The 22779-nt window shown below is 40.0% G+C and overlaps 1 protein-coding gene and 1 non-coding gene across 2 annotated transcripts in view; one reads left to right on the plus strand and one right to left on the minus strand.

The window, feature by feature from the left end:
* The window catches only part of LOC126159884 (uncharacterized), a 533313-nt gene that overhangs the window by 25744 nt on the left and 484790 nt on the right, over window positions 1-22779 (minus strand). The window contains exons 2-3 of the mRNA XM_049916693.1: window positions 20345-20921; window positions 12414-12587 (exon numbers count right to left, since the gene is read on the minus strand). Coding sequence (XP_049772650.1) covers window positions 12414-12587; window positions 20345-20910 — 740 coding nt within the window. The 5' untranslated portion in view covers window positions 20911-20921. The remainder of the gene's footprint in view (window positions 1-12413; window positions 12588-20344; window positions 20922-22779) is intronic.
* Window positions 11992-12066, plus strand: Trnas-cga (transfer RNA serine (anticodon CGA)). Its single transcript has one exon. It is a non-coding gene; the product is annotated as a tRNA-Ser (tRNA).

Below are 22779 nucleotides of genomic sequence, written 5' to 3' on the forward strand. Positions count from 1 at the left end.
CGGAAGTTGAACATGTGCAGGAGCACCGCACGCGTGCAGAATTTCTGGCCGGCCCTGAGAAAGCGGAATTTATTACTATCTTAGAAAGCAACAGTAGATCATTTTAGGTTAACCCGGACTGGCTCGAAATTTTGGATACTGTATTGCAACTCTGGATCATGATCCATTCTTTGTGGAACCGTATTCGGTACCTTTTCCTAAGAAACAGGCCATGCAGAATGAAACAGATAAGATTATGGAATGAGGAGTGATATAACACAGTAACAGCGAATATATCAGTCCACTTATTGTAAACAAGGATGGAGGAGTACATGTGGCCATTGATGCACAAACTCTAAACAAAGTAAAAAGAGAGGTGGACAGGCCTGAAAATCTGGACAATATGTTGCAAAAATTTCATAATGAGGGATTTAACCAGCTTCGACATGACTGCTGGCTATCGGCAAATCCCATTAAGTCTAGAATCGCATGAATCTAAAGCAATCCTGTTTACCGGGAAATGTTATCACTACAAAGTAGTTCCATTTGGACTGAATACCTCTCTGGCAGTGTTTATTAGAGCTCTGGACTTTGTGTTAGGGGAGGAGTTGAGTTCCAGGTTAACTATTTATGTAGATGGTTTATTTATCTCCAATGAAAACTGGCAAAAAAAAGCTCCAAACTGTTGCTCTTCAAGCAGGAGGCATCACTTTAAAATTATAGGAATGTGAACTTGTAAAATTAGAAATTAAATTCTTGAGCCATATAATTACTAATACCGGCATTAAGAAGGACCTGGAGAAAGCTACGTGCCTTAGAAAAATTTCCCCCACCAAAAAATAGGAAACAGTTGTAAGCATTTTTAGGTTGGTTTGGTGTGGATTTTACAGAAAATTTGTGAAGGGGAATCCCTGAAGCTACGGAAGTAGCCTGGCGGAATGGAAAAGGAGTGGTTAGCGCAAGCTGAAATGTGTCCTTTGCAACAGGTAAGGAATCAGGCCTGACCAGTGCTGTGGTTAACATCTCGCTAGCAGTAGCAGAACATTGTAGTTCATATTCTTGGAGTGTTGAGGCAGAGGAACTTAGAGTGTTATATATGGACCTCGGCTGCTGCATTTGGTGATACCATTATCATGGCATTGTTTTTGGCCCTGCAAAAATATAATTCAGAAGATCTATAACAGGGCGAGGCCAACAGTACTGCCATGACTGCATCGCCGCCATGTTAACAGCCACTGCAAATCACGCCACCAGTGCCACCAGCCTTCCACCAAAATGTTTATATTTGGCACTCTGTGAATGGACCAGGTATTTGTGAAATTTGGTTGATTTTAATAATAATCGTGGTATTGTTAAAACTTCTATCTTGCACCTGTGACTATCCCAAATCACAGACCTTGAGAATCCTATCCCAGTGAATTTAATTTCGAGTGTGCTAATTTATTATGAAAAGACTATTAAGCAGCCGTAAAAATAGTTGTGATTGCTTTCTAATGTGTGGAGTTATTGTGTTTCAAGTTCAGTTTAATAATTTGAGAAATACACCACTTCCAGTGCATTTTTAAATTGCTCTGCATTAATCTTCTTGAATACTTTGCCTTACGTAAAAGCTGTCCAAAAATAGTAAAGTTGTTAGTTAAAAGAATAATAATACTGATTAGAAGTGAAAAAGATTATTAATTGTTGCATTTATGCACTTTGATAAGAATTACAAAGTTTTATTACTGTTCATTCCATGAGAAGGTGTTTGAACTTGAATTTAATGGTGCTGGCATTTGCCCAGCCAACTATATTTTGAGAAGGTTAAAACACTACTTTTCAAAGCACATTTGTTATTTGAAGAGTTATAGTTTGTTGTGCTTCACTTAATGAATAATTATTGATGAGAATACTCACCATTTTCCATACACACTTGTGAAGATTTGTTAATGAGCATGGCTGTTCAAACCATGAAACTTTGAGGCCCTCATGTACTAAACTAGTTAGTTAATGAAGCAAAGCAAAGGTACCTCCACAGCCAGTGTAGTTAGATTTGCATTCTGTTTAATTGCTTCAAACTGTGCTCAATAAAGAAATATTTACTGCATTAGCTACTTTAATGCAAGCTAGGTAACGTAAAGGTATAGAGACCGTGTACTAGCAATGATGTTATATGGTGTGATAATAATAGACCTCCTGATTTAAATGAATCACTTCATGCTCTGCCCTGTTCAGTATTGCTATTAGTATCATGTGTGTTGGTGACTGGTTCTATTAACTGCTGCATCTAGTTCATTCAAGGCAGGGCTTAACTTTTAACTTTTAGGTGCCGTAAGGCGCCCCCTTCTACCACTTCCCACTGGCCACAGAGAGAGACTTGTGGTAAGACTTACAATGAGAAATTCTTTCTTAGAAAATACAGTTCTGAAATTCACGTTTTTAAACCACACAATCTTATAATCAGAAACATAACACCACAAAGTTCCACCATATGCCGTACCAGTGTCACTTTGCTCCATAGTTCTGCTTCACACGTATTGGCACCAAGTCATACTCACGACATCACGTTTTCAAATGCTGCCAGCCACAACGTTCAAACAGTTTTTTTGTAGCTGCTCTATGAACGTGTGTTCAGTATTCATCAAAAAGGCATTTAGCAGTTAACGACTAAGATATTCCTGCTCCATCTGGGTCTAGTACAATTTTGATTTCCCACGTCTTCACGCAACGTTAATTCTGTGAGCATTTTCTACCATAGCAGCTGATCGTTGCGTCGTGCCCGAGTTGATAACAATGCAAGATAAAGTTAAAACATTCCCCCCTCCCCCTTCCTCACCCTGAGGCTGCCATAATCTTCCTCCTCTCCTCCCCACATCATGTTACACTGCCATGGGGAAAGACTATATGTAATGTTCTTCAGTCTGATTTTGTCATTTGAAACTTTCATGATAGTGAGTGAAAAAGAAATCACAAGTTTTATTTATACAGGTAGTAAATAAATTCCCTTCTAAATGTAAAATGTAGCTAATAGATTAAAAAATATCTATGACTTAACTCTTGCACTTGTAAAATAATTAAGTAGTTCCTATGTTACTAGCCAAAGAGAAAGGTCTTTACCATTTAATTAACATGAGACTCAACATGTAAAAATTGAACTGAAAAACCACTATTGTTCCCAGAATGAGATTTCCACTCTGCAGCGGAGTGTGCGCTGATATGAAACTTCCTGGCAGATTAAAACTGTGTGCCGGACCGAGACTCGAACTCAGGACCTTTGCCTTTTGTGGGCAAGTGTTCTTTATGTTATAATAATCAGGAAATGATAAACTCATCATAGAGATGACAGATTTGTTCTTTTCCATAAGCCCATAGTGTCTTAACTGAGAAAAAACATATTTCATGAGTAGCTGCTGCAAACTGAATATTTATTTATTAAACCACAAACAATCAAAAGGGACCTGTTATTATAAATGTTAACACATTTGCTGCAATCTGACCGAAAAACGTTTTACATGTAGAATACAACTTGTAGGAAAAGCTATCAATGCATTTGGCATTGAGAGAGAATTATTACAAAAATAAACATGCACTTATATTAAAATCAGCTTCACAGTGAAGTTGACCATTTCAGTCAAAGTCGCACTTACAACAATCATCCATCTTTGGCGAATATTTTACAAAAATGTCAAAGCTTCTTGAGTTCCATTATAGCTCTGTTAAAATTACTTTTTCATTTCCAATAACATACTGTGTATATAAAAAAATTAGTTTGTATGTTAAACCATTATTTAAACAATTTTACTTCAGCGGGCTGCACGAAGATGTTATACTGTTTCAAACAGCAGTTGAAAACTTCAAGAATCCCACATCTCAGTAGACTTTTAGCTCGATTTGCCGTTCAACAATTAAACCGCTAATGACCAATAAACTGAATCGGTGGGATTGAGTATTGATCTGTTAACTCATTTATGATAAAATTACAAATGATTCCAAATCAAGAATATCACATTAATAATAAATTGTACCGAGCGTTAATTTTGAGATTACAGTTTTGTACTTTGAAATATGAATTTAATTTCCCTTCACTCATAAAATTAAAATAACAAGTCCTGTTAACATGCAGTATATATCTTTGACCTAAGGGTATACAACTTTGTTTAAATATTTCCCTTTAAATTTTTGAAAAAAGAGACAGCATTGGTCGACCAATGCTGTCTCTTTTTTCAAGTATACCTGTTACCTGGTCGTAGTGCACAAGACAACATGGAGTCGCCAATCAATAAAATTTTGCCTTTAAATTTTATTACACTTTCAACATAGCGTATTAACTTAAAATGACAAACATCTGTTATCCTGACAAAAGTCAGTGGCATATGAGCAGTCAGTTTATACAGAATATACATTGTGTATTTATTGTTAAAAAGTACCTTTTTAGGATGTATTATTAACTGAACTCATAGTTTTAACTAAGTTCATACTCAGTGGCTCAAATAAACGAAGAAAAAGTAAGCATTGTGAAATTATTTCAAACACAATCAATGGAGATGGATTAAGGAAAACATTTCCATAATACAGAATTATCCTCATTATACACTTTATCACTTCGTGCTTTTGACTGTGTAGCAAGTGCAGAATGATATCCCTTCACCATCCAAGATGCCCATTTTCATATCTAGCTACAGGTGGTCCCAGAAGTCTGATGCGTAATGAACTACAAACAGTGGTGATGTAGAGTGACGATCTCAGTGGTGTCATAATTAAGTTCACTGCAGAAACGCCACGTTCACACTCTGCAATCGACATTGCAATGCTGTTTATTATTGATACAAATTTTTTGACCATTGGTGGCTGTACAAGAACAGTTGGCATTTCTCCACTTAGTAGTGGTTTCAGACCTTGTTTGTACTCCCTGAAGTCCTTCATTATTTCAGAGGGCTATTAATCTTAAATCTTTCACACATTCGAAAAATCTCATTTTCTCCATAAGTGATTGATATGTTTTTAGGCCACAATTTCAGGTGAATGGCCTTCATGTAGTTCATAACATCATCGTAGCTTTCAGATGCAACCTGGATGACAAATTATTTGCCAAGCTGCGATAAAACTGTTTATCAGGATTCTTAGAAATAATTGTTCTTTGAAAAAGTTTAACACATTGAAAGTTCATATTTTCCAGTGCAATGTTAGCTACATTTGCATGTTGTCCCATTGCATCAACCAGACTTTCAAACACTTTTAATAAAAGTGTAATGTTGTCGTGAGCTTGAACAAGGTTAACACTTTATCTTTGAAGCTGTAGGGATAGATCGGCCAACTCTTCTAAGGCATCAGACATTACAGCTAGGTTGGAGACGAAAGATGTAGATGACAATGTATTACAAAGCCCTTTGTAAGAAGACCATTGTTTTGAGTCTCGTTTCGTGTCCTTTGTGTACTTCTAAAAAATGATTGTACAGAGCCCTGCAATCTTTCCACACAGCTTTAACTGCCAATAAACTGGAGGCCACCAAACGAGTGTCAAAACACATGATCAATTTTTAAATTTCTTGCTCCAAACCTTTAGCAGCAACTGCCAACTCACTGCTGTTTTTCGGAGAGCAGCTGAAGATATTTCTAACTTTATCCATGAATATTTTAAAATGATTAATTCCCACCACTTCCTCTATTGTGTCATGCATGGTGAGTTCTGAACGATGATTCAAACAATGCCAGATGAGTAAGTTTGGAAACATCAGCTTTGCAAGGTCAGACTTTTTTTCCCAACATGACAGAAGCTCCATCGCAAGTCAAAGCGATTACATGGTCTTTCAAAAACTCACAGCCTAATCCTAGTGATTCTAACTGCTTTAAAAGTTCTTTCAAGATATCAGATGCTGTTGTGTCATTTAGCCCAAAAAGTGTCAAAGAAATTCTCATGGAGTTTTCCATTCCTTTTAACAATGTTCTGAACTATACAATCAAAGCTTTTTTGTGTGAAAGAGAAGTGGCTTTATCCAAAAGAAGTGAAAATTTGGAGTCACTTTTTATTAAATTATTTATTATATCTGATGTCATCTGGTCAGAAATATGAATCACTATATTAGATCAAGCAACATGAACATAGTATTCGGCCCATATCCAAACCATTTTTAATTTGGAGATCAATTTCTGTCTCAAACTCATAAAACAGTCTATTTAACTTTGCTTGATTATAAGATGTCCAAAAACACGCTCAGTAAAAACTTTTTGTTCCTTTACCTAGTGTAGATACACTTCTACAAACTTGGCCTTTTTTAAATAATTAACCATGGGTTTTTAGCTTTATAATCTGTACATTGTTCGACAGACCGACAATCTAGCTTTTCATCATCATTACAATTATCAATACTGTCTATAGATGTTTTGTCTGTATCCATATCCACCAACTTACAGAAATTTTCATTTTGCTATAATGACATAGGAGAAGGATCGTCTGATTTTTTGTTTGCATCTTCTTCTCCAGCCACAGCTGACGTCATGGATTCTACATCTAAACTGTCGTTTTCATTGCTCTCACAAACTTTTTGTCTTTTAGATTTAAAGAAGTCACTATTTTTTGTAGAGATGTACGTAACTATTAAACTCTCATGTCCAATCACAGTCTCGCTGTGTAAATAAACACTACGAACAAACCGAAACAATGCTGTCAGTTCTGAGCAGAACAACAACTGAACTGCAAGCGATTGAGCTACATAGAGTGAGTGAGTAATATCGTTGAACTTTAATTCCTAAAGTGCCTGTTGGATTGTCTGTTGGCTTCTCTGTGAGGCAGCGATGGCTAACAAGGTAAACTAATTCAAATTGAAAAAGCCGTAGACACGACCTGTCTGAATTGTGGCCTACAAAGACTGAATTCACAGACAGACATACAGATAGGCGATTGTAACGTGAGAACCACTTATGGGATTTACATGTTTCTTTCTTTAACTCACAGACATATTCATTTACTATCTATTAGTATATATTTCGCTACTTTAGGTAGCACAAGAAATAAGCTGTGGCTATAGTTGTAAGTCAAGTTGCGAATTGTAGACCTCAAAAAGAACCAGGAAAAGTCAGCAAGAGCATATGTTTGCCTTTCACAGTTGAGTCACACTCACTTTTTCTGCTTTGTGGGTGCTGAAACAGGTGATTTCAGAAGACAAAAATCGTCATTATTCTTCAACCTTAATCTTTTATTTAGGTACATCTTTTTGAGCTCTACAGTTTGGCACTACGTAACGTGATGTAATTCTTATGGACTACGTAATGTATTTCAAGAGAGCATGCTGGCGGGAAACATTTTTACTTCATATAGCTCATGACATTTAAATGGCTGAACAGACTTTCAGAAATATATGTAAGAACCGTCCTGATTAAACCAGCTGTCAAGTAAAAAAACGGCTTTAAAATTGGAACTTTCGTTTGAGAACTATGTTGGGGCAGACAGACAGACTTATGGGTCAAACATGTACATGTCCGTTCTGCATTGGGAGTTCAAATTTGCCCCCTGTGGGAGCTCCTCTCTACTGTATAGTGTCAACCATGTTCTAACAAGGGTGCGGGCAGATAAAGACAAAGGTCAAGAGTGCCGTGGACAAAGGGACGTATCGGCTCAAAAGACTGCCAACTTTTAGTCATGTTTGTTCCATACGCACATTTGATTTTTAGCTGTGATATAAATTGCAACATGGAATGAAATGATTTCATGAAAGCAAATTATAAAGACATTCACATTCAAACACAGCTTACATTATTTATTTCTGATTGACACACATGAGACATTGCCTTGCTACTACATCGCTGAGGTCGTTGGCAGTTGTAAACAAAAGGTGATATGTACCAATCACAACTTTGGAATGATACTCCACTTATCTTACACACACACACACACACACACACACACACACACACACACAGTACCTCCTGCCCATCACATCATATTGGCGACCCATTGTCACGTTCACTTGTTCTGGTGCAGCGGAAAATTATAGTTACGTTTTGATTTAATACTATTTCAAATCTCCAGTGCTGTACTGTAAAAAAGGGAAAAAGAGAGAATTAGAAGAAAGGGAGTTTGTGGGAGGTGCCAGAACGTGTTCTGACGGAAATTAAGCCCTGATTCAAGGTACGTGTTGTTGTGAGGCATATGCTACTGTTTGCTATCTCATTGGCCATTTGTTTGACTTCCAAATTAGTACTACATTTATCTGCAAGGCTACGTTACTCTGTTGTAATGTGAACAGATATAAAGAAAGAGTTTTGTGTGTGTGTGTGTGTGTGTGTGTGTGTGTGTGTGTGTGTGTGTGTCAAGGAAAGTTAGGTTAGCCTTAGCACTGCCTTCTGCTTTATTACATTGTTTGACAAGAATTCCTAATTAGGCTGGCGACTGATATTAATACATAACTAATATTTAATTAATAAGACTTGCTTTTGTGCTGGAGAACATCTGTTCCTCACTCAAATGTTTAGTGTTGGTTATACTCCGCTGGGGTGTTTCGGAAACGAATCCCAGTCTGTTTGTTCTGTTCCCATTAGGTTATCTCACAGTCACAACTTTCTCAAAAATTCCTCTGAGAGGTTTAATGTAATCACTGACTGCCATTTAGGGTGGTCGGTGTTACCGTTACAAGCACTCCCTTTGGAGGAGCCCTCCTGCACCATTCCAACACATGTGGATGGCTGACTTTCTGCAAGGCTATGCCCTGTGTTCTGTGACATTTGTGTGGTTGCTTCGGTATCTCAGCATTTTCAGCTCTTAAGGAGGGAGGCAGAGTTTTAGCTGGTAAAGACATTTCCAGCTGGAGTACATCACAACCAGATACACACTCTGGAATCAGGTATTGAATCGTAAGGTGTATCCAGGAACAGATGTGCACTCAGAGCACAATTCAGTTATGATAATGACTGAGCCAGATCGCTGGTCGATCATCAGCAATCGGCTTATCTTTGGTGCGTCCCCGGGCATGAGCATCTTTGCATTTTCGGCTGGGGCGCGTGGGAAGGCGAGAGCCAGTCGGTTTGGGGCGGCCGGTCAGACTGGCGGAGTTGTGGCTACGGCGTGAGCACACGTGTGATGTCTGTTACGCTGGGGCTGTTTGTGAATAGTGAAACTCCTGCGGCGGTTACTGGTTGCCTGGAAGGCATTTCGTATAAATTGTGCCAAGCCTCACAGTGAGAGAGGAGTCCGGAGTTGGTGTTGGCCTATACGTTTGTACAAATTGAGGTGCCTGTGTGAGAAGCACGGCCTAGGGCTGTTGGTTGCTTCGTCCTTCTGGGAGCCATCGCAAGCAGATGTTCGCTCGGAATGTGTACAGTTTGTGGTGAGCATAGTGTGAACAAGTTCTCGTGGGATGTGCTCCTGGCCTGACTCTTGGCCTATGTTATTTGTGGGCGCCGACCCCTTGTCTGTTACTGCTTTCAGGTGTCTAAGATTTCACAGCAAAACTGTGATTTTGGGGCATTCTGTGTTTCTGGCTCAGCCTCCACCTAGAAAGGGGAAAGATTTGGAATTCCTTAATGCTGTAGTTTAAACATATAAAAATATTGTATTTTATTCCTGTTTAATGTCAGACAGATTCAAATGTAACTTCATTTATGTATTTGAAATAAATGTTTTGGATTGACCTTAATGAATTATGTGCAATTGAAGTAAGGGATCCAGTCCTTCATTAGTGCTTAACAGTGGCGTGTGGTCCGGGTTGTGACCCCTGTGCTTGGACCAGTTAGTGAACTAAATTTTAAGAGAATTGTTATGAGAATTCAGTGTGTAAATAATAGGATACTGAAGTACACAGGAATGGAATGGGAATTTTAACTTCTTTGAGGCTCTAGACAATGCAATAATAAATGGCAATCACGTGAATATTCACATTTGTCTGCGCAATCCATGAGACAGGAGTCATAACAACAGACTGCCAGAGAAACACCATCCAGGCACTACAGAAGCAACCAAGCGCCTATAAGTGCAATAGCTAAACAGCTCATGAATAGAACTTATTGAAAAAATAACAACAACATGCAGAAGAATGGAAGACGAAGGTGACAATCTGTTTGAGAAAACTGAATTTGGAGTAAAGATGCAGTGATAGTGGAAGGGATGTTCAAGAAAAATCAACAGATCTTTATTGGATTTGCAGATCTTTACACGACATTTGACAGCATGAAACAGTGAAAGTGCATGAAATTTTTTTAAAAGGTACATATAAGATATATGGAACAGCAGGTAACATAGAGTATGTACAATAATCAACAAGAATTGGTATTCTGAATTAAAGATGGTTAAAGATAAGGATGCAGGAAATCTCCACAAATGTTCAGATGAACACCGAAGAATCACTGGTGGAACTGAAGAAACTTATAGCAATTTAATTAAAACTGAAGGTGAAAAGGATTTCCTTGATAAAATTCACTGGTGATATTTCTGTGTTCACTGAAAGTCAGACTGAATCGCCAGAGTTGGTGAATGTAATAAACAGTTGAATGAGTGCCAAATCAGGATTAATGAATGGAAGAAAGAGGAAAGTATTGGGGTGTGGCAGAAATAACATTGGTGGCAAAGTTTACAGAATTAAGGACCACACAGTAGACCACTTGTAGGACTCTGGTACACATCATGCTAATTTACACTGAGGGTCAAAGCATAGTCGTTATAAGGAGTAATCTTCTTCTTCTGTAATGGTCAATCCAAGGATTGGTTTGCAACAGCTACAATGGCAGCTTGTCTCCATTCTGTGCGTCTTTCAGCTTTTCTCTTCATTTCTTTATAGGTGTCACATCCCACATCTTTCACGATTTGATCCATGTACCTCAGTCGTGGTCTTCCTCTTGGTCTTTTTCCCTCGACATATCCCTCTATGATTGTGTTCAGGAGTCCTTTATGCCGTAATAGATGGCCTGTAAATTGCACTCTTCTTCTAAGGAGTAATGTAGCATGGAAAAACAGGAGATTCTTCGCAAAGCAAAGTTACGAATATCAAAGATAGGCCTTAATTTGTGTTAGACATACCTGAATGTATGCTTGGTGCACAGTACTGCATAAAAATTCATCATGGATTATGGAAAAACAAGAGGGGAATCGGAGCATTGTAAATGCGGTGCTATTGATGGATGTTTAAACTAGGTGAACTTACAACAGAAGAACTGTGGAACATCTCTGCAGAATAGGTGAGGATAGTGTGATATGTGGAAAACCGTGACAAGTACAGGGGTCAGCACATTAAGTTATATTTGAAGGCATCAGGGAATAGCTGCTGTGGCACTAGAGGTGGTTGTTGAGATTAAAAACTGTAGGAAAAGACAGAGATAGGAATGCATACCTTAAATGACTGGACTCTAGGTGCTCATGGGGCTGCAAATCTGTTGCTCACACAGACAGACACATTGTCAACAGAAGGCAGAGTTTCCCCTTTGCATGTCTGTGGTTACCAAGACTGGCTGTTACAGCAGTGGGGCAACCAAGGTGCTCCACACCCTGGCAAGCTGAGGCTCTGCTGGCGTTTGCTTCTGTTTGGTGATTGCCGAGTATATTTCTTGTTACTAACAGAAACTTTATAGCAAATTATTGGGTTCTTTCTCCTCTCTCATTCCTGACAAGCACCAAAAATGGTCTCATAAATGTGTGTGTATGAGTCTGACCTCTACTAGACCATTACAATACATCTAAAGTAATAGACATTTATCTCACCTGACAGTTTACACATTCAGTGCACTCATACTCTCCCCATCACTAAATTTTCTGGGCATGACATTGTCTGAATTATTGAAACTTCCTGGCAGATTAAAACTGTGTGCCGAACTGAGACTCGAACTCGGGACCTTCGCCTTTCGCGGGCAAGTGCTCTACCAACTGAGCTACCCAAGCACGACTCTCATTCTGGAAACATCCCCCAGGCTGTGGCTAAGCCGTGTCTCCGCAATATCCTTTCTTTCAGGAGTGCTAGATCTGCAAGGTTTGCAGGAGAGCTTCTGTAAAGTTTGGAGGGTAGGAGCCGAGGTACTGGCAAAAGTAAAGCTGTGAGGACAGGGCTTGACTCGTGCTCGGGTAGCTCAGTTGGTAGAGCACTTGCCCACGAAAGGCAAAGGTCCCGAGTTCGAGTCTCGGTCCGGCAGACAGTTTTAATCTGCCAGGAAGTTTCATATCGGTGCACACTCCGCTGAAGAGTGAAAATCTCAGTCTGAATTATTGTTGGCATTGGTTTGCTGGTCTTGATGAATAAGACACTGAACTGCTGACAATAACTATTTTTCCTACCAACCTATTCTTAACCAACCTCTCTCCCATGATATTATGATCTAGTCGTGGGAATACCACCGCTGATTGTATGTTTTTATCTAGACTGAGCATTTACACTTTTCTTTTCAGTATTTATATCTTATCTACCATATAATGGTGTGTGTGTGTGTGTGTGTGTGTGTGTGTGTGTGTGTGTGCACGCGGGCGTGCTGAGGGAACTCACCGCATTTGAGAGACAGTGGCCTCATCAGGTGGAGGAGTCGTGGGCCGCGCAGCAGCAGGTGTCTGGCGAGGTGCGCTGGCAGAGGTGGTGGTGGCAGCGGTGGTGGCGGTTCTGGTTGTGGTTGTGGTTGTGGTGCCGGTGGTGGTGGTCCTCGGCTCTGTAACGACTGGTGCACTGCACATACAGAGAGGCAGGGTGTGAGCTGGCTGGGCGTGTCCTCGTGGGGATGTGGAGGTGGCTCACTATGGCCAGCACTGCTGAGGGACCATCCACACAGGGGATAGGGCTCCAGTCAATACAAATGAATTACCAGTAAGCTAATAACAATCAGTCATACCATCCGAGCTTTCCATGGCAGTCGCTCAACCCCATACAACAGGTAGTTCAAATCTAGATGCAGCCAGAAGGTACATACAACGCCCAATACTTGCACAAAACATATTTACAGAATTACTGGACATGTTAGCTCAGGTGCAATCGCCATCAAAACTATCCAAACGGCCTGAATTCCACTCCACCTAAATTGTATGATGATGATGAAGTGCCATATTCCTCGACAGAGTGTAGGGGAACGACGAATGCACCCACATAATGTTACTGTCTTGCAGTTCCTCTAATCTCTTTTCGATATGGACATTTCACTCTACAAAATGATTACTACAAGACCCCACTTGAAGCAACTGATTTGTAACACTGAGTCCACAATCGGACTAATATCACGATAATGTGAATATCGAAACCTGTTATAATTAGATGGCAGCTTGTAAACTCAAGTTTATTGCAATACATGACTTTTTGGAAACTAAGTTTCAACTTGAAATTAAGTGACGAAAACATTTGTATTAAGACTACCATCCAGGATTCCAATTGAGCACCTATTGTCTCTGTTAACTAAGTACGAAAGATCTTAAATATCATTTCAGCCACAGGTAAGCGTGTGAGTGTGTGGGTGCATGTTGAAATGACTTGGCATTGTGTTCGATTATTCAAACCTAGCAACTAATAGGATTGTTAACTAAGTGCAATAATACATTACATATCCAAATATAGCAATATGAGAATCTGAACTGTCGAGAAAAAGTATTTTCTTCCTTTGCTGGGATCTGAATCCACCACCTCTCATTGTTTTCTAACCACAAATACATGTTAAACATCTGCTTAGTTTAGCTGTAGCAGGATGTGCCCATGTATGTACTGGAAATAACCTAACGGAACATTCTGTGTAGGGTGGGAATCTATCCCCACGTGCTGCATGCACCATCGTTGTTGACTGCACACAAGATGATGTTGATTATCGAATTCTTTTTCGCCACTTGCTACGAGGTACGTGTTTTAACTTTTCGAGCAATCATTTAAAGTTTTGTGTGACAGACTTGAAATCGACACCAGCTGTCATAGTTGACAAGACATGCAGAGGTGATAAATATCAAAATCGCTTTTCTCCTCTGGTTTTATGTGCACGACACAATAAAAATCTTTGCAGACAACCATGAACACAATGGATGCTAATAACTATGGACATATCCGTGGGAAGAATTTCTTAACACAAAAGAGCTTCATTACACCAGATGTGTACTGTTACATTCTGAGGACTCACATTAGCCTTTGATTTTACGTTTTTTTGTCAGGACCAAACATTTTTGTTTTATGAAGGTAAAGCCAAATAGTTCAAATGTCCATCCAACCATCCTGTTTTAAGTTTTCCTTTATTTTCTTAAACTAAGCAATGCAAATACTGTGACCTTTCCTTTGAAATGGCACTATCTATTTCCTTTCTAACATTTGAGAGCTGTAGATTCTACTTTGTCTCTAATGGTCTTGCAGTCGATGGGATGTTTGACACTTAATTACTTCTTTCTTTCTTCATCAACATTTCCTATTGAATTAAAGTGCCGCATGATGGCTAATTGGTCACATTTCATGACATTTGGCAGTAATCGATTGAGCCATACTGGTAAACCACCACATCAAAACTAACCAATTGAAAATGAGAAAATTATTTCCTGACGTAATTTCTTTGACACACTTACCACATACGCGCACAAAATAATACAACAAAACAAACACATTTCCAGAATACAAAAGGACTCACAAGCTGAAAACTTACAAACACACTCAACAAACACACACTGAGAACACCACACAGAAAAGAACCAGATGGTACACCATGACCTACACACATAAACTAACACACACAAGCAGAGCCAAAATAAAAAAAATACCACACCATAATGCACACACACACACACACACACACACACACACACACACACACACACACAAACGCGTACACAAACAGATGACAGATACTTCAATAATTACACTCGAAAGTTTGGCAATAACATTCGATCTTTGGTAAAAACATTTGACAGTCGGCAACAGAAACCAAAACATTGCATTGAAACAATCTTTCAGTTCATAGTGCTGTGGAGTGTGGGAAAAAACTGCAAATTGGCATTCATAAGAACAACACCAAAAATGCAATGGGAGTGTAATATGTAAGAAATTGTCCACACAACCTGTAAGTACAGTTCAAAACATTACTACTTAATAGGAAATACCAACCACCAGAACTGTTTATAACCTATAGGCACAGTGACAAAAATGTAAATTAAATAGCTAACATATGTACATATTCCTGGCCACTGATAACGCCTTGCACAAAATAAACTCAAAATGCGTATGGCACTAAAATTGTGTTTTATTCAGTTGCTGTCAGATGGTCCATAAGTAAAAATTATCAATATACTGTGACGCACAAAATACTTCATGCAGCATTTTCGAAGGTTTAAACAACAATCCTCATGACCTTCAAGTGTACAATAGTCAATAAGTCACTCCATGAATATTTTATAGCTACAAATAAAAAATTATGATTGATAAATATACTTATTCCAACCTGCATGACAACACGTCAGACAAAAGTCTATGATATTATGCATGAATCTACCTGTTTCAGTTAAATTACGGGTGGTCCTTTTAGGCTACATGCATCAATGTAGTATGCTACATGAGGAAAAAGGATGGACTTTCTTACGCACTTGCACGGTACATTTTTAGGCCCCCTTTTTGCACATGGAATTTATATGGCAGGATTATCTATGCTAAATGAGCTAATTTACTAAAGACAAGCCTCGTCTTTGCCAAGATTGATGGTGTTAATAATAACAGAAGAAATTATAATAATGAATGATCTCTTCAAAAAACTATTATATTGGATAAACAAGGCTGCTTAGTAGCTTAATACCACTTCAAAGTAAAAAATAAATTCCTTCTGAAATTATAATAAAGGGAAGCCACTTCAAGAATAACAATGGATGCATTCTCAAACAACAATCACTGCCTATGGTTGACTACCTTATATATCAAATGCATCTCTTCTTTTAGTAAAATTATAAGCCTCTATCACAATAATAAAGAACTAGAAAATAATTAACATTCCTTGACACAATGGCACATTACTGCAGTTATAAATGTGACAATGGAGAACATTCTGGAAGTTTGATTGATACTTGTCGCTGAGTTTATTTTGTACGATCTAGTGTTGGTGTAACCTAAACTCTTACAAGATCACAGCAGCTCAGGTGGGAAAAAACACTTCCTGCAGAAATTTCTGTAGCCTACAATAATGCCAGTAGTGCAGCTGACAATTATGTGGTTTTATTTCAGTGATTACAAAAACAACTCTAAAGTACACATTAGGTAGCTGAGGCAACTAGTGGCCATTGATATGGATTAACAAGGAAAAGAATGTTTTGTAAAGGCTGTAATGAACCTCCAGGGAAACGGAACGCTCATCCAGTGAGGAGCATCCTTCGTTAACGGCAAAACAGTGGCACTGCATTGAAAGTAGTTTGGTGGTCTGTTAAAATTGCTCTACCTTCATTTGCTTAAGCTCTGTGTTCGAGTCACTGATCAGCCAAACACTTAACACGTATTAACAGACCCTCTTTGCCTCTGGTGACTTCTGTTGAACAACATAAGGTTCCACTTTCCTTCCTAATCTACAATAAAGCCGACACTCCTTCACTACCTGCTGGAGGAGAGTCGGTGTATGTTGGGCCATGACAGAGGCAGACGTCCGGCTAGCGGAAGCTCACCATTAACCTTTCTTGCACCAGAAATTTTACTTCATCCCTGAAACAATTGTCATGTAAAGTCACGGCAAACTTATTTGAACTTGCAATGTAGAAAATGTTGGTGCTGAACTGGGAATCTAACCCAGATATCTCTTTCTGCCATCTTTAACACTTTTCGGACAATACAGTTCCATCGTTTTGTTGGGTCCCAACATTCCATAGTTATCCAGGTTTCAATGAATGGGGAAGGTCAGGTTTTAAATACTGGTTGGGTACAAAAATTTTCGCTGTGGGATTTCAAGTTGTAGCGTCCGCACTGCAAGAAATGTGGAAAGCAATTATGATTTTTAGCATTTGTGCATGCAACGTCAACAATAACAATTGGTGCCAATTTTGACCCTGAAACAGGCTGAGAACTTTTTATCCTATCATTTCAGATTTATAAATTCCACTCCTAGTGGCTGGTGGAAAAGTATTTGACAGGTGTGTAGCCAGTGGTGATAGCATATACAGGGTTAAGAGTCCCAGTCAGCACAGAACTTTTCCTCGCATAATTTCTAGTTCAGACATGAGCATATCTCACTGGAGGTGAAATAAACCGACATTGTGTATCTATATGTGGCTAGAAAACAACATGATATATGCTGGGTTCAAAACGCAGCAGGGGAATACTTTGTTGTATAATCATTTCAGTTTCATCATCCCTCTAGCGGTGAAAAATTTCGATACATAAAATTATAACAGTTTATTGTGCTTCATTCACAATCCCTGCCCAAAACAAAACTTTATGCCCCATCATATCAAGTTTGAAAAAGTGCATATGATGTTACATGTGGTTAAAATGATAGTTAAGATCTGTAGTGACCGGATTGGAGTCCTGGATCCCAGTCCAATACAAAAGCATGTAGTTTGAAGCTGAATCTTGCTTTTTGAAATCTCATTTATTGTAATTCACTTCAGTTTACAAGCACTGAGGACCGTCATCTCTGGTAAAGGGTTTTCTGATATTTACATTACTGTGGTATTGGTTTTCATATGGACGATAATAGACAAAGTGCAAGAAAGTTATGTGGCTGCATACAAACCAGGTGGAATGCAGTTCAGGAAATTTGGCTGCTTCTGAGCATGGTAACACACGCATATAAATTTGACAGGCACGACACTCGTCTGATTGTCAAACATTTCGTATTGTAATTAATGTGATACTTTGATCATCAGACATCGTTCAAAGCCTGTCTTAAAACTGGTCTTTGAAAGGTACAGCTACAAAATGGTTGACAGCGTGTTTCAAATTGAGCTGGAGAAGGAATTCAGTACAGCGGGCAGTAAGGCACGGTGAACCTCGCGATTTGACAACAGAAAGAGGCTGTGGTTGTGCAACAGTTACGTGTCATAACAGTATTACCACATTCATCTAAATTTCATTCATTAAATACGGTTGACAGGAATTTAAGTATTTTTCAAGTGAGTATCCTCACTTTGTAAGCACACAGGAAACCATGGGGTAGTTAAAGTAAGCCGTGTCATTCCCCAGTGATGGAAAAACACACACTGAGTGAGTGAGTGAGTGTGATGAGCAATGTTTGTGATTGATGATGTAAGTTGTGCTGTGAACTTGCTACTGAAATAAAATTAAGTTTGTCCTCCACATACAGTAGGTATGAATGGTAAAATCCGTGAGAATCTGATGCCTATCTAGAAGGGCTGGCGTGGGTACAAGGGGGAGTAGGATGAACATGGGATAGTGAGACATCCTCCCCAAAAAATGGGAAAACTCTATCACTTCACTGTGTGAAGTGGACACTGTATGAAGTAAAAAATAATTCTGCTTACATGTGGTTTTATACATCTTATTTTAATTATAAAAATCATAGGTACCTATGGTGTATAAAATTTGTGTGTAATACTATGTATAATTTTGAGAGGCTGGGGGGGGGGGGTTGTCAAGTGGAATCAGTGAAAGACAGAGGCAGTTCCAGAACCAAACATTGTATATGTGTCTGTAACTGATACCCAATAGTGTGGGAAGTATGAGGCAGTGAACTAGGTGAAGATCACGACAAGAATCTATTACACATCATCAAGAGAATTTTTAAAATGTACACAAAGATTACTGTTAGTAAAAAGATTCCCGTTAACAAAAATTTTTTCAAACATAAGAGCTTGAGTCATTTCCCACAGCGTGCATAACGAGTTTGGAATAATGTAATGTTTTAAATTTTTTTCAAGAATGTAAATAACAATTGTTATATGTTTATTGCTTAAACAATGAATTTTGATGTTAATCTTTATAGAATAAAAGAGAAAGACACTGAATGATTTACAACACTGGCTCTATGTTCATTACAATTGGTTCAGGGAATGCACAGTGTCATCTCGAACACAAGATTTCCAATATGTCAAATAGCACATAAAATACTACATAAGTATTAAAATCTAAATGAAAAATAAATGATCATTTATCAGTGTTGGTGGCTATTAGACTTGTATGAACATATGTAACTGTAAGATGGTGCAGAAAAATGGTAACTCTGGTCGCAGAGACACTTTAATGGTCACAGACTATCAGAGTTGGAACAGCAACAACAATGGATGGGATAGATAATATCATAAGGTGTGCCACAGGAGAATGGAAGCCTGTAGTGTTCACTGGGTGGCTATAGTAAAGCCATAGATCCACTGAAACACACACACACACAGGGGTGGACACCTGTTCGTCGAATACACAGTAAGGCACGGTATTCTGTGTGTCACAGAAGGGAACTTATCCAAGCACTGCGTGAGCTTTATGTAATGCTGAGTACAGAGGCGAACAAAATGAGGTGGGAAGACTCAATTTTAATGGACCAACTGGAACTGCTGGTAGGTCTGCCCTGTGATCCTGCGAGGTGGTCTCAGGCTGCAAGAGGTGTGAGCAGTCAGCCACTGGGGCACCGATGCTTACTTCACCTGGTTTTCTGAACATCTTCCATACAAGCCCTCACAGCAGAGCATTCTTTTATATTATGTGCCTTTAGAGCAATTAACATCTTCCGTGTACTGTCTGGATTTGGAGAGAACTAAGAATTATCTTGGGATAGTTACTGGCATATGGCTTGCACGTGGAAAGAAAGTGAGAGACAACTACGCAAGAGCCAAAGCTGTAATACTAAGGTGTGAATAATGATTACTCTCCTTTACTACACGAAGAAAATTCCACAGGTCAACATCAGCAATATAAAATTGTAGATAAGTTGCCGCCCTCCTCTAATCATTCTGCAGTACACTACCTTTCTCGAGGTGTCGGCTGTAAGTGACTTACTCGGTCATCATCTTTATGCAGTGTGGCACTATTCAAAGGTGTCTCATTGTCATCAGCCACAGAGGCAATGGACAACTTTAGCGACTACTTTATGGGAACAGGCCTACAGCAACCAGTACAGGCTGCCGGTTGCAAACTACACCCATCACTGTGTCTGAGCCTATGCTGGGCAATACAGCTTTGTGTCCACAGCAGTCTGCCTCATGCTCTATTCACACAGTGAGTGTACCCTCTGTCATGACAGTTGATGCTAAAACCTAAACAACCACTTTCTGTATACATGTAGTTTAATTTAATGCCTACAAACTGGCTCCTTCATGATTTTTGTTAGCTAACATACCTGGTAATGAACACTGTTCAGTTTAGGGGTTCACTGAAACTGCTACACGAAGGTAATGATAGCATTGTGAGCTATCGTGAAATGACTGTCTATAATGGTGTATTTTACAGCAGACACACATCTACGAAAATTCAGTGGGAAAAATTATACAGTTGGAAATACACACACCTAGAACCGAGAGACACGAATCAGTGGGTTGTCTCACACTTACCTGGTTTGTGGTGGTGGATCGTACAGCAACCGGCTCACTTCGATCAAGTCTTCCGGCTGCTTCCGCATGGCATCTGCCCACCCCTGAGTGGCCATCACCTCGAAGGGACAGGTCTTAATAAATTCGATGGCTGCTCGCCTGAGGTCACTGCAGGAGTGGCGGACTGCGAGGGTGGCTGCGGCCGCTGCGGTCTCCACGGTCAGCTGAGCGGCCACCTGCCGCTCGCACTCCGCCTTCAGCCCCGACGCCCTGTACTTATCCGCTGCGGCCAGCAGCTGGGGGGCCATGCCGGGCAGCTGGGGGGCCCGCAGGGTGTACAGGTAGGAGACCAGCTGCCTCAGCACCGGGCCACCGATGTCGGCAATCCTCACCACGCCAGTGCAGGCCTCGAGGGTGTCGTGGGCGAACATGGCCGCGAATACGGGGCTCCTGTCCGCGAGGACGGCCCTGTGCACCACCAGCCGAGTGTCACCTGCCTCGAGTATCACCATGGCGTCGTCCCCGGCGTCCAGGAGTGCACCCAGGTTGACAGCCACCGTCTCTGTGATGTCCTTAACTGCTTCCATTGCGGACGATTCTGAAACACGGCAACACGGAGCAGCCCTTTCAGCATACAGGTGACTGACGATACTTCTACGAGTGACAGCCACACCTGTCTCCAGCGACAGTTGATAAATACAGGGTGAGTCACCTAACGTTACCGCTGGATATATTTCGTAAACCACATCAAGTACTGACGAACCGATTCCACAGACCGAACGTGAGGAGAGGGGCTAGTGTAATTGGTTAATACAAACCATACAAAAATGCACGTAAGTATGTTTTTTAACACAAACCTACATTTTTTTTAAATGGAACCCCTTTAGTTTTGTTAGCACATCTGAACATATAAAGAAATACGTAATCAGTGCCGTCTGTTGCATTCTAAAATGTTCATTACATCCGGAGATATTGTAACCTAAAGTTGACGCTTGAGTACCACTCCTCCACTGTTCGATCGTGTGTATCGGAGAGCACCGAATTACGTAGGGATCCAAAGGGAACGGTGATGGACCTTAGGTACAGAAGACACTGGAACAGCACATTACGTCCACATGCTAACACCTTTTTATTGGTCTTTTTCACTGACGCACATGTACATTACCATGAGGGGTGAGGTACACGTACACACGTGGTTTCCGTTTTCAATTACGGAGTGGAATAGTGTGTGTCCCGACATATCAGGCCAATAGATGTTCAATGTGGTGGCCATCATTTGCTGCACACAATTCCAATCTCTGGCGTAATGAATGTCGTACACGCCGCAGTACATCTGGTGTAATTTCGCCGCAGGCTGCCACAATACGTTGTTTCATATCCTCTGGGGTTGTAGGCACATCACAGTACACATTCGCCTTTAACGTACCCTACAGAAATAAGTCCAGAGGTGTAAGATCAGGAGAATGGGCTGGCCAACTTATGCGTCCTCCACGTCCTATGAAACGCCCGTCGAACATCCTGTCAAGGGTCAGCCTAGTGTTAATTGCGGAATGTGCAGGTGCACCATCATGCTGATACCACATACGTCAACGCGTTTCCAGTGGGACATTTTCGAAGAACGTTGGCATATCATTCTGTAGAAAAGCGATGTATGTTACAGCTGTTTGGGCCCCTGCAATGAAGTGAGGACAATGTTTCAAGTGTCAACTTTAGGTTACAATATCTCCGGATGTAATTAACATTTTACAATGCAACAAACGGCACTGCATACTTCCGTGCATTTTTGTATGGTTTGTATTAAACAATTACACTAGCCCCTCTCACCACGTTCGGTCTGTGGAATCTGTTCGTCAGTATTTGATGTGGTTTACGAAATATATCCAGCGGTAACGTTAGGTGACTCACCCTGTACAGTCCATCCTTAGTCGGTTCCAGCAGTATCACACCCTTTCTGTCCGACTGATGCCATTGGTGAATAACAGCAGATCTTTAATAATACCATTTTCAAGCTTTACCTTTTCTTTCAGCATATTTCATTTGGAGAACAAGCTCCAGAAGTGGCAAGGACATTATTTCTATCATTTTTTCTACAGTGCAATGTTATTTGGTGTGGAAGTGGTTTGAAATAGACGTCTACCAAAATACTAAATAGGCTGTACAGAACTATAGTATTACTCTATTCAACGAGATGTTCTCTTTACTTCTCCTGTTATTCAAGAAAACAACACTGTTTTATGACCTGAATCTGTATTATTCGTCATTTAACAAGCAGTCATGCATGAACCCTTGCAGGAGTTGCTTCACACAGCGGATGAAGCCTGTGTGTCGGGAGACTGACTCGTGCGTTCACAGTGAAAGATCGTGAAGTGGGTTCAGCAGAGTACGTAGTTCAAATTTTCATCCACCAGAGTACAGTAGCGGACAGACACATTCAAGAAACAGTCAGTCAAGGGAAT

Source organism: Schistocerca cancellata, unplaced genomic scaffold, assembly GCF_023864275.1.
Source record: "Schistocerca cancellata isolate TAMUIC-IGC-003103 unplaced genomic scaffold, iqSchCanc2.1 HiC_scaffold_1148, whole genome shotgun sequence".
Classification (NCBI taxonomy): domain Eukaryota; kingdom Metazoa; phylum Arthropoda; class Insecta; order Orthoptera; family Acrididae; genus Schistocerca; species Schistocerca cancellata.